The sequence below is a fragment of the Protopterus annectens genome, chromosome 7.part1, assembly GCF_019279795.1.
Source record: "Protopterus annectens isolate FY-2018-M chromosome 7.part1, PAN1.0, whole genome shotgun sequence".
In the NCBI taxonomy this organism is placed as follows: domain Eukaryota; kingdom Metazoa; phylum Chordata; order Ceratodontiformes; family Protopteridae; genus Protopterus; species Protopterus annectens.
The window spans coordinates 239,764,508-239,779,253 of NC_056740.1; the positions used below are offsets into that span (position 1 = coordinate 239,764,508).

A 14,746-nucleotide genomic window follows, 5' to 3' on the forward strand; every position below is an offset into this window, starting at 1 on the left:
TTACAGTTAATAAAATACATGCACTATGTATATATATATATATATATATATCTATATATATATATATATATATATATATATATATATATATATAAACTAAACAAACATGCAGGGATATTGATATATAGCAAAAATTAAGACAGTTAAATACCTCTTCTTTTGCAATACGCATGTTGTCTGTGACCTCAGACATAACTGTGGGGTGTATAAAAAGTCCTCGGTCTTTCAGTGCTGACCCACCACATTCCAACTTGGCACCTTCCTTTTTTCCACTTTCTATCAACTCCATAATTTTGTTAAACTGCTTCTGGTCAATCTGTAATCAAAATGATACAAAATATGTAGTTGTATTCTGAGCTAGATTACTGGGGTTAGTCGGCATTTCAAACAAGTATATTTAATTTGACATTATCTAGCAACGGCTGTCATAGACAGCATTTAAAGTGGAAGTAGCAATGTCCGTCTTAGTTACTTTTTCCTTATTTAGGAACAGTACACAATCAAATGAAAATAAGAATTGTATAATAGATTATAAAGATACAATAGACTGTCAAAAGAAATTAAAAAAAATTGTTACAGACCTTATAAGAGCTTCAGAAATCATGAAATCAATTTATCAAACCATAACAGTATCAAAATCATGAAGTCATTTTAAGTATTTAATTTCTGCTGTAGAACCTGCAAGAAACACATATGAAAGTTTTTCAAATATATAAACTGATATTCTAGGAAACCTACCATGCTCTACCCAGCTTAAAACAACACAAAGGTTATAGAAACATGCAGTTTAGCAGTAGATATTGATTGTTTTACCTATCCATTTTGTGCACTTTGCTACAATTCTTTGTTAATTAATATTATTTCTTGTATTCCAGTAGAACAGTTCTGTAGCTTTTTTCATAAGAAAAAGGTCATTCCATGCATCTAAAACCCTTTTCTTTACATCCTCTATATGATGTCCCGAATTCAAACTGTAGTCTTATGTAATTGTATGACTCTTAATCTAAGAGATGATGCCCATTTGAACTGCTTCATTTCAACCCTTAGGAAGCTAAATATTTCTATCATGTTCCCTCTCTGTCTCTCTTCTTTTGTGTTCCACTCACTGGGATCCTTAAAACTTCTTTGCACGCCTTCCTTTTAGACCTGGCATGATTTGTACTACTATTTCCTTATCATTACCTTCGACAATCTTACTGAGATTCATAGACAGGTTCTGTAGTATGAAGTGTTCCTCTGCAGTGGAATTAGCCACATGTAGAATTGTGCAGGTTATTAGAGATTCAAAGTTCCATGTGGCTCTCAAGTGTAGTCCAAATACACAACACAATATAGATACAAATGAATACTTAATGACAATCAAATGAAACGAGATATAGAAATAATATTTTAATGAAATGTGAATGAATACTGCATGAAGATAATTATGATTCATATTTGAAGGAAATTTCACACTAATATGCACTTAAATGCAATGGGAAAAGAGAGCCAAAACTTTCAGAACTGCAGATAGCAGGAATGTTTGGAACAAAAGCCATGGTAATGCAGCAGCATGAGGTTGTTCTTAGCACTGACAGCTCCCACTGGTATGCAAGAAATGCATCCTGTCCCAAAAGAAACATTACTGTCAGTGGATGTCATACTCTAATTTTACAGATCTATAGGACTTTGATCACATTTGAGTTGACTAGAGCACTGTATGGGCCTCATATGACGTGTTACCTTCACACACACACAATCAATAGGAATACATGGTCTTTCCATACCTGTGGAGCCTCAGATATGCCATTCCAGTCCACAGGTGTATAGCTTTTTACTTTAATAAAACCCTCACACAGCCTAATCCCTAAATCCACCAGAACACAATGTAAAAATAATTTAAAACAGAACTGTAAAAAAAAATTAAAAAAAAAAGACAAAGACAGGCCCTAACTCTCTCCCCTTCATTTGCTAGCAGCAAAATGGCTTACTTTCAGTTGCTTGAGTCCCAAATGCTCCTTTGTTCAATGTATTTCCTGTTTATTGTTTTGCTCTATACACTTTGTAGCAGTAAATAGAGCTTGAATCATGCGTTTAGTATGGTTCTCCAATACATCATCTGAAAGTGTGGCAGATTATTGCTTGTTTTCTAGTCTCCACTTTTTTCTCTTCAGAAAGTGTCACCACAGAATAAGAAAAAGAAAGTGAAAGCCCTCCCTCATGGGAGTGGATGGGTTTGTAGCAGTCAGGTGTGCTGAGCAGGCAGCATTTGTATGAATTTACATTATTTTTAGTACAGGGGTTTAGATGTTATACATACTCAAGCAGGTAATTTCCTATAACTGTTATAATACATTTTTGTTTAGAACAGTTGAATTTGAGGGATAGGAATAGTTACAGATCAAAAACACACCACAATTCTAAAATAAACAAAAAAAAGGAGATGAAAAAAATCAGGTATTTGACAATGCCATATGTTGGTTTGTATAGTATTAACAATTTAGCATAAGAAAGTATTGATACAAAATGCCAGGAGGAATACATTCAGCATTATTATCAAATAATCATGCACATCTAACACAAAGCATTTTAAAATGTGTGGTGATATCAACATTTGACACTGTACTTTATTTAGTTTGTTTACCAGGGTTGTACACTGATCACAACAGACCATTTGCAGGCACAGCCTGGGTGAAGAAATTAAAAAAATAATGAAACAATTTCAAAAAAATAGAGTAATCAAAAAAGTATATAATCCCATAGACAGTTGAAAGAATATGTAAACATTATTAAGGGAGTAGAAAAACAAATGTGAATTAATTTTAGTAGAAAATATGATAGGGAAGCAGCTGGAGAGAATAGGTGGTCAAAGCAGAAGGCAAGCGGGGAGTTAGGTTATATGTCTAGTGAAAAAGCACTTGCAGTCAGATTTTGATGGAGATGTCTTTTAAATGGTACCCTGAATGTGGGGAAAGAGATGTCTTTCAGGTGAGAGGAGAAAGATTTCTTGAGTTTGGGTGCAAGAATAGAGAAGGAATAGTCAGTACAGTGCAGTTTGGTTTGAGGTGTCTGGAGTGAGTTAGTTAATTGAGAGAGGTTGCAGATATTGTAGGGGGTGTTTTTTGTGATGATATGGGCAAGTGCTGGAGTTTTGTAAAGAATGATATGTCTTATGAATATCAAACTGATTTATACAAGATGATTGCATTACAAATGTGTTAGAACTGTATGTCATTTGTATATCAAATTGATTTGTACAGATGCTTGTGCTGAAAATGTATTTGTAATCTTTGCTTGTGTTAAAATGTATCAACGGACATTTATATATTACATAGACATGCATTCAGAGAATTTCTCCCTGGGCCTTCACTGAAAATTGGCTTCATTCCAAGCAAACAAATGTTACAAATAAATAAATAAAATAAATAAACAGTGGACCCTGCTGGAATGAAAAGAAATGTACATGTATTACTGCAACTGAATTAAATGTACCAGCTAGCTCACTTTAAGAAAAATAAGGGAAATGTAAATGAGTGTTAAACTATTAAAATGGCACCCCACAGTGCTGAATAGGACTGGAGATGCTAGATCTGGGAAAAAAAAAAACTTTGTTCATTAGCTCAGTAAAAAGAGGGGAAGCCCCAGGCACTGCCATAAACATTTAGATGTGTATTGTAGCCATATATGCTAAATTCCTGTCTCAGCTTCAAAGTGCGAGAAATTAGAGTCAGGTGACCAGATTACGTCATTCCGCCAGCTCTCTTGGAAATTATATTTTAGATATTACAAAGAGAAATCTCAGAATATTGAGTATTTTTGGTGGGGGACTGACTAGAAAGACTGCTCATGTATTTTATCTTGCTTTGACCAAGTAAGTTACTAGGGAACGGTAATTTCTCTTAGATTCAGTCAGGAATGCAGTGAAGCTTAGTCTAGATAGTGTTTTTCTTTATTTGTATGAGTCTGTCCATCAATGTTAATTTCAATATTTTATGTGATTTGAACTCTGTGGTTTACTGTAAATATGTATTCGATATTTTCATATTATTTTATTATTTATTATTAAATATTTTTAAAACTTTTACTGTGGCTGGTCCTTGTAGAAAGTATCTAACCTTTGAGAGTACTTGATGACACTGTGTGGGCCACTCCAGAAGGCCTAGCTGGTTTGGTCAACTACTGTCATTTGTATTAATATTAAATTCACTCAGCATAATTGGATACCCTTTTAAGAGTCTTATAGTAACTGACGACAGTGAATCTACCTTATAACCTGGGCAAAGTTAGTAGAGTGGGTAATCTGTGCCAGCATTTTCCAGGTATGTGTGTGTGTGTGTGTGTGTGTGTGTGTGTGTGTGTGTGTGTGTGTGTGTGTGTGTGTGTTTGTGTGTGTGTGTGTGTGTGTGTGTGTGTGTGAGTGTTTGTGTGTGTATGTGTGTGTGTGAAAATTAAATCTTAAAGGGTGTGTGTGCCAGCTACTTGGGGCAGGGACACGAAGCACTGTGTTTACAGAGAGGGTGCTGTAGGACTTGGCTTGGACACTCGGCTGAGGACCTAACCCTAAAGCTGCACCAGGGAGACAGATATACAGACATCCAGACCATGGGCTGAGTGTGTGTTCTTAAGGGAAAGTGTACTTGATGCAGGGAGGTCTACATCTGGAAATAATGCATGTATCCATTTGTATTCTGAGTATATGTCCCTCCCCAGTGTCAGAGGAAAAGATTCAGGCTCCTTGATTACTGGCCCAGCTTGAGGATGTCACATATTGGTGGCAATGGTGGCCATCACATACTGGTAGCAGTGGTGGGCCTCACAGTTTTATTATGGAATTTGTTTGCAAGACGTGGGTAGGCGCCTGGTTGAAGTAATTTAAAAGCAGGAGGAGAACCTAAGAGTAGCTCATCTCTGTAGGAGACCAGTAGACATTTGGCTTTGGAGAGGGTGATGTCTTGGTGTTCCGGGGGGGGGGGGGTTGGAATTGAATTGACAGGTTTTGTTTTCAGTGGACTGTAGAATGGATGAGTTATTTTATATAGGCTGTAGCTATAAAAGGGAGCCTGTATTCAAGTTGAGCAAGAAGGACTCATTTGCCTATTGCAGCCTTAGTTGATCTGGAGAGAAAGGGAGATATTGTTCAGGACCAGAATAAAAAAAATGATCTTTTCCTGGTGTTTTCAATGTGGCTTTGGACGTTAAGTGACTGGTCTAGCATTAACCTAAATATTTAAAGGATATGATTGTTTCTATTGGGGAAACATTGAGATATGTGATGTTGAGATTTTTAGGAGGTCATTTCAGCCTTTGTGAGGTTTCAGATATCATGTTTTTCTTTATTTTGTAGGGGTTTAGGAGTAGTTTATGGTTGTTTAGCCAAGAATTAAGGGAGTGGAGGTCAGACTGAAGCTGGGTTTGAATAGCTGAATGTGAGGGCTGCATCATACCCCTCAACCACTTAGAGCAAAAAATCTGGACAAAGGCTTAAATGATGGGGGGAGAAATAGGGACACATTTTTAAATATTGCTCTTACAAACTTAGAAAGTTGATAGAATAATAGGTGTTGCATTAGCATGAATTTTCTGAAAGATGTGGAGTCTTAAACTCAAATGTTTGCATTATTTAATAATTTGAATCCTCAGCTATTTGCCAGAAAAGTACAAATTTTAGGAGGAGCACACCAAAAATATAAGGCAAATATCTGGACATTCTGTGAAAATCTGTACAGTTGAGAGGTATGGGCTGGATTGAAAAATAACTGTGACATCTGCATAATGAGTTGTTGGAAGGTTAGGGAGATCAGGAGGTAGTTTATTAATAAACACTGAAAACTGTGTGTCATATATGGATCCATGGGGAACATCTCTGGAAAGATGTGCTGGAGGTGATAGAGGTGAGCCTATTTTGACTCTGAAATATCTATTTGTCCAGAAATGTGGAACAAGGTGAAAGTGTTGGGGCTAACCCCAATTTCTTGGAAGGAGTGTAGGAACAGGAAGTTGTCAATAAGATCAAAAGCTTTGATAAAATCTCAAAGAGAGTTCTTTAAAGGTTGTCTTTATTTATGTTGAGAAGGATCTTATCTGTAAGAACCATAGTGTTGTCATTGTGCTCCAGCTAGCCCAGAACTCATCATGTTTAAGTGTGGGGAGGTTGTACTATGGATTAAGTGAACAACTGGTTGCAGATTATTTTTTTCAAGAATTTTCCCAGGTGTATGGAGGATGGAGATAAGGTGGAAGTGGAAGGCATTTTCTGGTTGAGGCTGTCTGAAAAGGGGGTTGACAGGAGCAGTTATTCATATGTCTGGTATTGTATTTTAAGTAGAGCAGAGGTTATAAATATGGGGAAGAGGTATGGTAAAGAAGTCTGCAGTGTGAAATAAACTAGGGGAGTATGTTGTCTGTAGAATGGGGTGCTTCTAGGAGTATGTTTTCTGGTAGGGGGTTAAGGTCTTTCTGAGTAATTTTCTTAAAATGGAAAAGAAGGGGTATGAGTAAGTTGGGCGGTGATGTAGATGATGCAGTACTAGTGAGCTGGCTGTATTCCTTGACAAAGAAGAGGTTGAGAGTTGACATTGAAAGGTCTGAAGAGTTATATGGGTGGAGGTGGGATCTATGGATTTTCAGTCTGGGATAAGATTTAATTCTTGCCAGAAATGTTTGGTTTTGTCTAGCTTGTCTAGCAGAGCAAGTTGTTTGTTTTTGAAATAGTTAATTTTGTGCCCGCATATGGCTTTGCTAGGTAACATAGAGAGGTAAAAGCAGTGAGAATTTCTGGTGAGGGGTTTTGCCTATATGAAGACCACTCATTGTCTCTAAGTTTGAGCAGACCTTTCATTTCAGTGGTTAGCTGGAGGAGGGGGGGTTGGTGTATTTGAAAAGGTACTGGGTGAATGGGAAGAATTTGTCTTGAAGTGTAAGGATGGTATGCATAACAGATGTGGCAGCTGAGATGGAGTTCTGTAAGTTATTAACGAGAGACCATTCAAAAGTTGCTAGGTAGTTTTTGAAGTTATCTGGACTGATGATGAATCTGGGTCTGAAGGGAATGTGTTTGGGCAGAGTTTTGGTGACTGGTGTATAATTTTGAAGGTCATTGGAGAATGGTCATTGAATGAAGGTGGAAGAGCAGATATATTGGAAATGATGGGAAGTTTGTTAGTGATTAGCAGTCCCAGGAAGGAATGGTTGTTGGTTTGGGAATTTGGATGACTAGCATCATTGACTAGCTGCATAAGGCTGATATTGGCTAGGAATTTGGCAGTGTCATTTTTCAAGGGACCGAGGTAGTTTAGATTAAAATCATGTAGAATAACAATATTTTTACAGTTGCAGGCAGCTAAGCAGATTGTAAGAACAGGAGATTTAAATTAGTTAAGAGAGGCTACGGGAGGAAGGAAAGTGACTGCTATAAGAAGGTGACTGTTCCTTCAGGAGGGAAGTTTTCAAAGGATCCATTGGGGTTCAGTATCTAAGGAAGCATTTGCTTGAGTACTGACAGCTCATTTAAGTTATTTTATACAAAGAGCACCCCCACCTTATCTATTGACAGGTCTTGCATCTTGGAGGTATTTGTAGGAGGGAAGTAGATGCTGAAAATTTTCCTTGAGCCATGTTTCAGTGATAGCTGTGATATCAGGTGAGTGGGTTGTAAGGAATGTGTTTGTCTGGTCAAGTTTATTAGAGATGTTTTGGGCATTAATTAATGTACAGGAGAGTGTGTAAGTGTTGGGAAAGGTTATAGGAGTTATATGGTGGGAGGGACCTGGATTGGATTCCAAGGAGGAGTATGAGCAGGATAGGGGTGAATTTACAGAGGTGCCTCAGAAATTTGAGGTGGGGTTGTTGTGGTTTGGTAGGTTTGGAGGGGAAGAAGCAAAGGATTGTGAAGTTTGAGTTGTGAGTGTGGGTAGGTTTTGGGGTTCATGTGAGTGACTGTGGGGCATTGAGGTAGGCTAGTGAAGGCTAGGATGAGAGATTGGAGAAAAGATGGAGTTACTGATGGTATAGTAGAATGTAGTGGGTAATTGAATGAGGAGTAAGAGTGTGAGGTGGAGAAGCATTGTGGTGGATAGGGTAGGAAAGGAGGTCTAAAATTAAGTGCAACAGTCTGTGATGATGAGAGAGGACCAGACAGCACATATGGGAAGGTGAAGGGGTAATTTGTTTTTTGTTTTTATACTTATTTAAGTATGGATGGTGATGAAATGTATGAAAGTTTATAGTGGGAATATATCACTTTAAGGTTGTTGAGGAAGTAGGATGTAGGTTTAGTGAAGATGTGGTATCTCTAATGGGTGGTTAGAGGTGAGTTGGAGAAGTGTGTTGACAGCGATGTATACATTGGCAAGCCTGGTGGTGAGTGGGGAATTGGGAGTAGGAGGGGAGTGAAATGGGACTTACCAATACTTAGCTGGAATCACTCTATAAAGGTGTGCAAGGTGGATGAAGGGGATTTAGAGGTCACGCAGCCCAAGGACAGTAGTGGTGAGACAAAACAAAAAAAGTGGGGGAGAAATAGATAACTATAATTACATCCACTTAACAGTTAAAGCTACAGGAGTTCATCTTCACCTTTTTGAAAAAAAGAAATAGAAAGCACATTATTACCAACATATTTCTATTAGTACTGATGTAGTGGAGCTCTGTAAATTAGCAAAAGAGAACATTTAAAGTGTCTCGAGAAAGCAGCATTTATCACTGTACTGTCAAACAAAAAGCACACACTGTAAACAACATAATAGTAATAATAATAATAATATGTGCTTGTATGGCCTACTCCAACCTGCCATCTGTGGGTTGGGTCCTAGTGGGTCATTGACACTTTGCATTGTACTTTATACAGGGAAGTAATATATGGTGTTTTAAAATAATTCTCGAAAACAACATTTGACGTCATAACACTTTTTTTTCTAGTGGAGCTTTGACATTTTGTTTTGTATTTTAGAATGATAAAAAGGAACATACATTCAGTATAGAACTTTTTGTGATAATAGCTGCTTCTACCACTGTGAGAAGACTAATCTCTTGACAATTTGCTTTGCATGTTATAATGTAAAACAAAAATAAAGTTTTTTAAAATGTATGTCAAAAAACAGTATTTAACTTTATTAAAAAAAGACAAAGGATATGCATTGTTAACAACACAACAGTATGGGAATAGTGCTGTGACATTTTCCATGATCCAGCATTTTACTGTTTGTAGAGTAGACATTAACAAAAGTAATTATTTGTACAACAGAGGTTGTAATGAGTGTAGTACAATACAAGAATGCAATTTTGCTCAATGCACAGTAAAAAGCAGCAGCATTTTATATTAAAGCATGCTGTACAGGCAAACACACTGTTTTGAGTGGAGTTTTGACATTTTGTTTTGCGTGTTGTTATGGTGAAAGTGCAAGAATAAATATGCAAAAATAAATGTAGAAAACATTTTGTGCTGTACTATTGAAGGCTGTCAAAGGGCTAGAGGACTGTGGGTCTTATCCTTATGCCAAATGTTTTGATTCATTTTTCAATAAGCCCCTGACCTACACTGCTACTTTAATTGCTATGGTGCATTTTCTAAAGTCAGATAGCACCCACCTATCAAACTTCTTGCTGTCAAGTCCTGCTTTGCTAAACCTTCCCTTTTTCAGCTTCCAGACAACTTTATCACACTCTTTTTTTGAATTTCTACTGATTTCTTCTCTTCTGGTCTCATCTGTATATGTCTGCCCAAATACATTACATACAACAAAATTAATGTACAAACAAGGTCTCTTCTCCCTCTTAATGTACTGACCTTTCCTACTCAACAGTCTAACTTTTTGACTGCCTTATGACAAATACTTACAGCCCAAAGTATTTTTCATCTATTAATACCTCTGCTAACCTTGCATTGCCATCCATCCTTAACACATATAACTTTTCAGGATGAAAAAGTAATCCTGTTGCCCTAAAAACATGAAATATTACTGGTAAATGGCTACATGCATCCTCTAACATAATTATACAATTACATGGAAAAGGAAAGATCTCAAGCTGAAGACACCACTCCTCTCATTCACCTCTAACAACCTTCACAGCCATTGCACCAGTGACTCAGTAATAATCGAAAATTGTATGGGGGAAAGAGACATTCCTGATGAGCACCTCATTGGAGTGATATCCATTTGCTTAATCAGAATATATAGGCACGTCCACTGCTGTTTGTATAGTGCCTTGATTCCTTTTAACTATGTATCCCAAACTACCACTTGAACCTGTATCATTAACATAATATCTGAAGATACAGAATAAAATGCTTTCTGGATATCCACCAATACAATTTCTGTCTTATCCTACTCCCCCCTTCCTGCCTAATCTACAATATTAATCAATGTCCTTCAATGACCAAAGAATGTCCATCCACAAAATGTTCCTGCTCCTTCACATTAACTTTTAACAAAGGTTTGTTAGTTAAGTACTGTTATAAACAGTAAAAGCTGTTCATGAGGTAAGCAACCGTAGCAGCTGTTTTCTGAAGTAGGTATACTTATGAAAATTCCCTAACTTAGGAAAAAGTTAAAAGAGTTAGAAGCATGACATGCCACTTTTTTTTTAAAGTTAATCTCAGACATTACAGGTTAACTGCTTCATAACAGTCAATCTTAGGTCATGATAATCAGTTTCATGTGCTAGAAAAACATACAGAGGGCAGTAGTTCATACTGATTCATTTTCATTTCAACAAATTTCTTGTAGTGTGAGACAACAAACTCTATTCAGGGTATAGCACATGCAGTGTTCATGCTGATGACCTAGGAACATCAATCTGAAAATTATATTGACGTTCGAATGGAACATTTCTTTAATGATGAGAAGATAGATCATAACCACTTACTGATATCATTGCTACGTTAGCAGTAGACATCCTATCCTTGAATTTAAGATGGTCAGAAATCTTCCTAAGGTATTACAAACTGTATATTTAACCAGTTTGAGTATATAGACATGATGCTGAAAGGAGAGTAAGAGATACAGCCAAATATTGAAGTATCAAAACTGAGGGGCTTTTATAATCAATAGTCAATTAGGAGTGGCAGCAACACATGAAGATAGTAGTGTCTACAATGATTGGCCTGGAGTAAAGTAAAAAAAAGCATTGTTTTTGTTTTGTTTGAGCCATGTTGCTTAGACTCAGTCACACAAGGCTGCTAGTCTTCTGATAGCAGTTATTTGATCAGAACTGAAGACAATCAGATAATGACCATGTAATCTACTTACAGTAGAAAACTTTGGAAGGAAATATAGTTGTAAATGTGATTAGATTTAACATATATGGTAAGAAGACTTTATGAATGTAATGCGAAAGCAATTGCAAACCAGAGAAATTGATGCTGCAAGATACTGAACAAAAATGAATACAGGATATCAAAACTACTTACAAGGTTACCAATTTTTTTATGGCATGAGATGGCAAAAAAGAAAACACTTTAAGTTAGTCCAACTTTATCATCACAAACTTTATCTGGACAACCATACCAAAACAAAACTTGCCAGCACCTTACTCATCCCTTCCCTCCTATATGGTAGTGCCATTTTTATTAACTTTCACTTAACCCTTACTAATAAACTAGAATCTTGCTATTATAAAATAGCTAAACTTGCCTCAGGAAAGCCTAACCACACACACCATTGCCAAGCTATTAGAGAAGTGAACTGGTGATAGTTTTCCAACCATATCTTTTTTACCCAACTAACTTTAGCCCACAAACTCATTTTCAAACCCAACTCTTGCCCAGCAGTCAGCTCCATCCTACAAACATATACTCCCATGAGAACATTAAGATCCTCTGGCAAACAACTGTTAACTATAACCAAACCCAACAAAAGAGCTGGACAATGTCTGTACTCCCATAGCATTACTAAATTTTGGAATGCCTTACCCTCCTAAATAACTCAAATTAGCTGCATAAAAACCTTTAAATCATTACTAAAATTGCATTACCTAAACCCCTCTTGCCCCTACCAAACTAACAAGCCCCCTTAAAACTGTCCCTTAACGAATTCCTGTTATGAAAGATTCTAATGGCAGGTCCTAAAAAGTTTCAGCCTTGTGTTCATCAAGCAAATTTTTCACAGATGCACAGGTCTATATTATATGATTGAAACCTTAAATTATCGAACACCTAAAGGTCAATCACAAAAATATTGAACTCTTAACATTGAAAATGGCCATTTCCACATAGGGAAACAATGCCATTGGCCAAATAAAAAAAAAGGTGGGAGCTTTGCACCCCACATCTTTCACCTCCCCACCCCCCAACTAAATATACCAACTCTGAGATCGTTCTACAGTGGCGAAAGAACAAAATCCGTGTAACGGCCAAACGACTTGTTACCCTGTGTGGAAATGGCCATTCACAATTTTCAGACTTTTATTGATTGACCTTTAGGTGTTCGATAGCCTAAGGTTTCGATCACTTTATAGGGAACCCAGACACACAATATATATGGTTCTGTTGCATATATATGCTATGCTGCACATGTAACGTCTTACCAGTGCATTGTGATGCTTAAAGATTACTAATGTAAACTCTGTACTGTACTGCATTACAAATCTCTGCTTTCATACATGTATCCTTGATTATTTATCTTATGTTATGTTGTGATGCTTAAAGATTTAGTAATGTAACTCTGCACTGACCTGTATTGTGTATCTCTGCTTTCATACATGAATCTTTGATTAGTTATGTTAATTTAGAATACTTTGTAATACTTGCAATACTTTGTAATATATTGTGGAGGTTTTCTCCCTGGGCCTCCACTGAAAATGGGTTTCTGACCCAGTGGACTTTCCCGGTCAACAAATGTCAACAAATAAATAAATAAATAATAAATAATATATAAGAAAGGGTAGAGTTGTACGCCAGTCTGGTGCACAGAGAAATAAAGCCTTGACCATGACTCATACAATCAGTTAGCAGCTTGACTGACTGATGAAGCTGCAGGGATGTGTGGGCATTACCATTCCCGGATGGGTGGCTGGACCTATGGGTTTAGTGGAAGCTGAGGAAGGTACACTGGTAGACGTACCTAGAAAAGGAGAATAGAGTGGTGACATGGCTGAGCTACTGCATATGTGGGGCAGTACACTTCATGTTTCCATTGAATGTCCCCACTGACATAACATTAGGCCTATATGGGAGGGGAAGAAAAAATGGGTAGGTCATAATTAACCCCCCCCCCCCCCAGACAGATGCACAAATGTGCTCAGCCTCCAGATGTCTAGTTTCCACAACTGGCCCCCAACAACATTGAATGGAAAATGGGGGGCAAGGAGAAAGCTGGTAAACCTGGTGTGGACAGGTACCTGCTGGCTGGGCTGGGCCAGTACTCTGATGGAAGAAGGAGGCATCAAAACAAAAAAAAAGGAAAGGGTAGGGTTGTCGCTCCTTATAACTTTGCTGATTTTTCAAATCTAATGAAGCTGAAAAGAAGAACACTATCTAGTCCTGAGGTATATAGACTGGTATCTAAAAACAACACATATGAAAAATTTGTAAGATTTATGAACAATGATGTGCTTGCAAGGTACCAGATTCTTTCCATTCCTGCCATATCTTACCATGCAGCATTAAAATCATTCTCAGTTTATAATTATCTACAGGCAATGACTACCTCAAATGTATTCCATTAAAGCTGGAAAGAACTTTCCTTGAATTTACAAATGATATTGAAGCAAATAAAATAATCCAAGAGTGCTTAAATCCATGAGTATGAAAGACTAAGATCCTGGCAAGCCTAATACATTCACTAGGCAAAAAAGATCTTCTCTTAATAAGTGCAAGATGTTTCAAGATGTTTTAGTAGATGGCAAAATATAACTGGGGAATGGTCTCTTAGAATTTGAGGTATTACCGCAATACATTTGATTTTGTTATGCTAGGCACTGGTATCTAAATATGTATAAATGTTTCCTTCATAAAAGTTAGGCCTACAGAGATGTTTAACAAAGTGTTTGAAATTAATATCGATTTCACATTTAGTGGCAAAGTCTCTTAGTTGATCCAAGTGATTTATATTTTCATCCACAAATACAGTACCTCAGAGTTTCAATGTGACCATTATGCTGCTTAATACTGATGGCCTAATTGGTGGAGGGAAATGAAAAGAAAAATACTTTGCTTTATGTGGCCTCCTACAGTAAATTCAGGAATCGGTTATTCAGGGCCAAAAGGAGTAAATGGGATGCATTTAGCTATAAGTCTACAGTTAATCTGTTTAATAACCAGCATTATAGTACATTTAACCACGTCTATATTACAAGATCGAATGCTTAGGTGATCGAACACCTAGACATCGAACTTCTGGTATTGAACCCAAAAATTTCGAAAGGCACAGGAAAACACGTTGGTCGGCCACAGGAAAAAAAAAATTTACACCCAAAATAAGTTGTGAGCTTCGCCCACCACGCCCCCCCACCCCCCCCAACTAAATATACCAACTCTGAGATCGCTCTACATTAGACACAATGGCAAAATCCAATGAATAGCCAAGGGAAATCTTTCCCTGCCTTAAATCAGCTGTTCGCTGTTTTTTGTTTTCAATATTAGAAGTTCGATGTTTGGGTGTTCAATCACCTAAGCATTCGATCTTGTACTATAAACCCCATTTAATCCATAGGCCTGCTGTGTCACTTCTCAATGTAGGGTACTCCATTACTTCACTGTTTTACTTTGCATACCTGCTGATTAACCTACAGTCATCCTCATGCAGAAGCTTAAATTATGACATAGCAAAAC

The 14,746-nt window shown here is 37.1% G+C and overlaps 1 protein-coding gene across 1 annotated transcript in view; it reads right to left on the minus strand.

Moving 5' to 3' along the window:
* The window catches only part of ALDH1A3 (aldehyde dehydrogenase 1 family member A3), a 567,347-nt gene that overhangs the window by 43,838 nt on the left and 508,763 nt on the right, over positions 1 to 14,746 (minus strand). Inside the window, exon 10 of the mRNA XM_044078687.1 lies at positions 152 to 316. Within this exon, the coding sequence (XP_043934622.1) occupies positions 152 to 316 (165 nt within the window). The remainder of the gene's footprint in view (positions 1 to 151; positions 317 to 14,746) is intronic.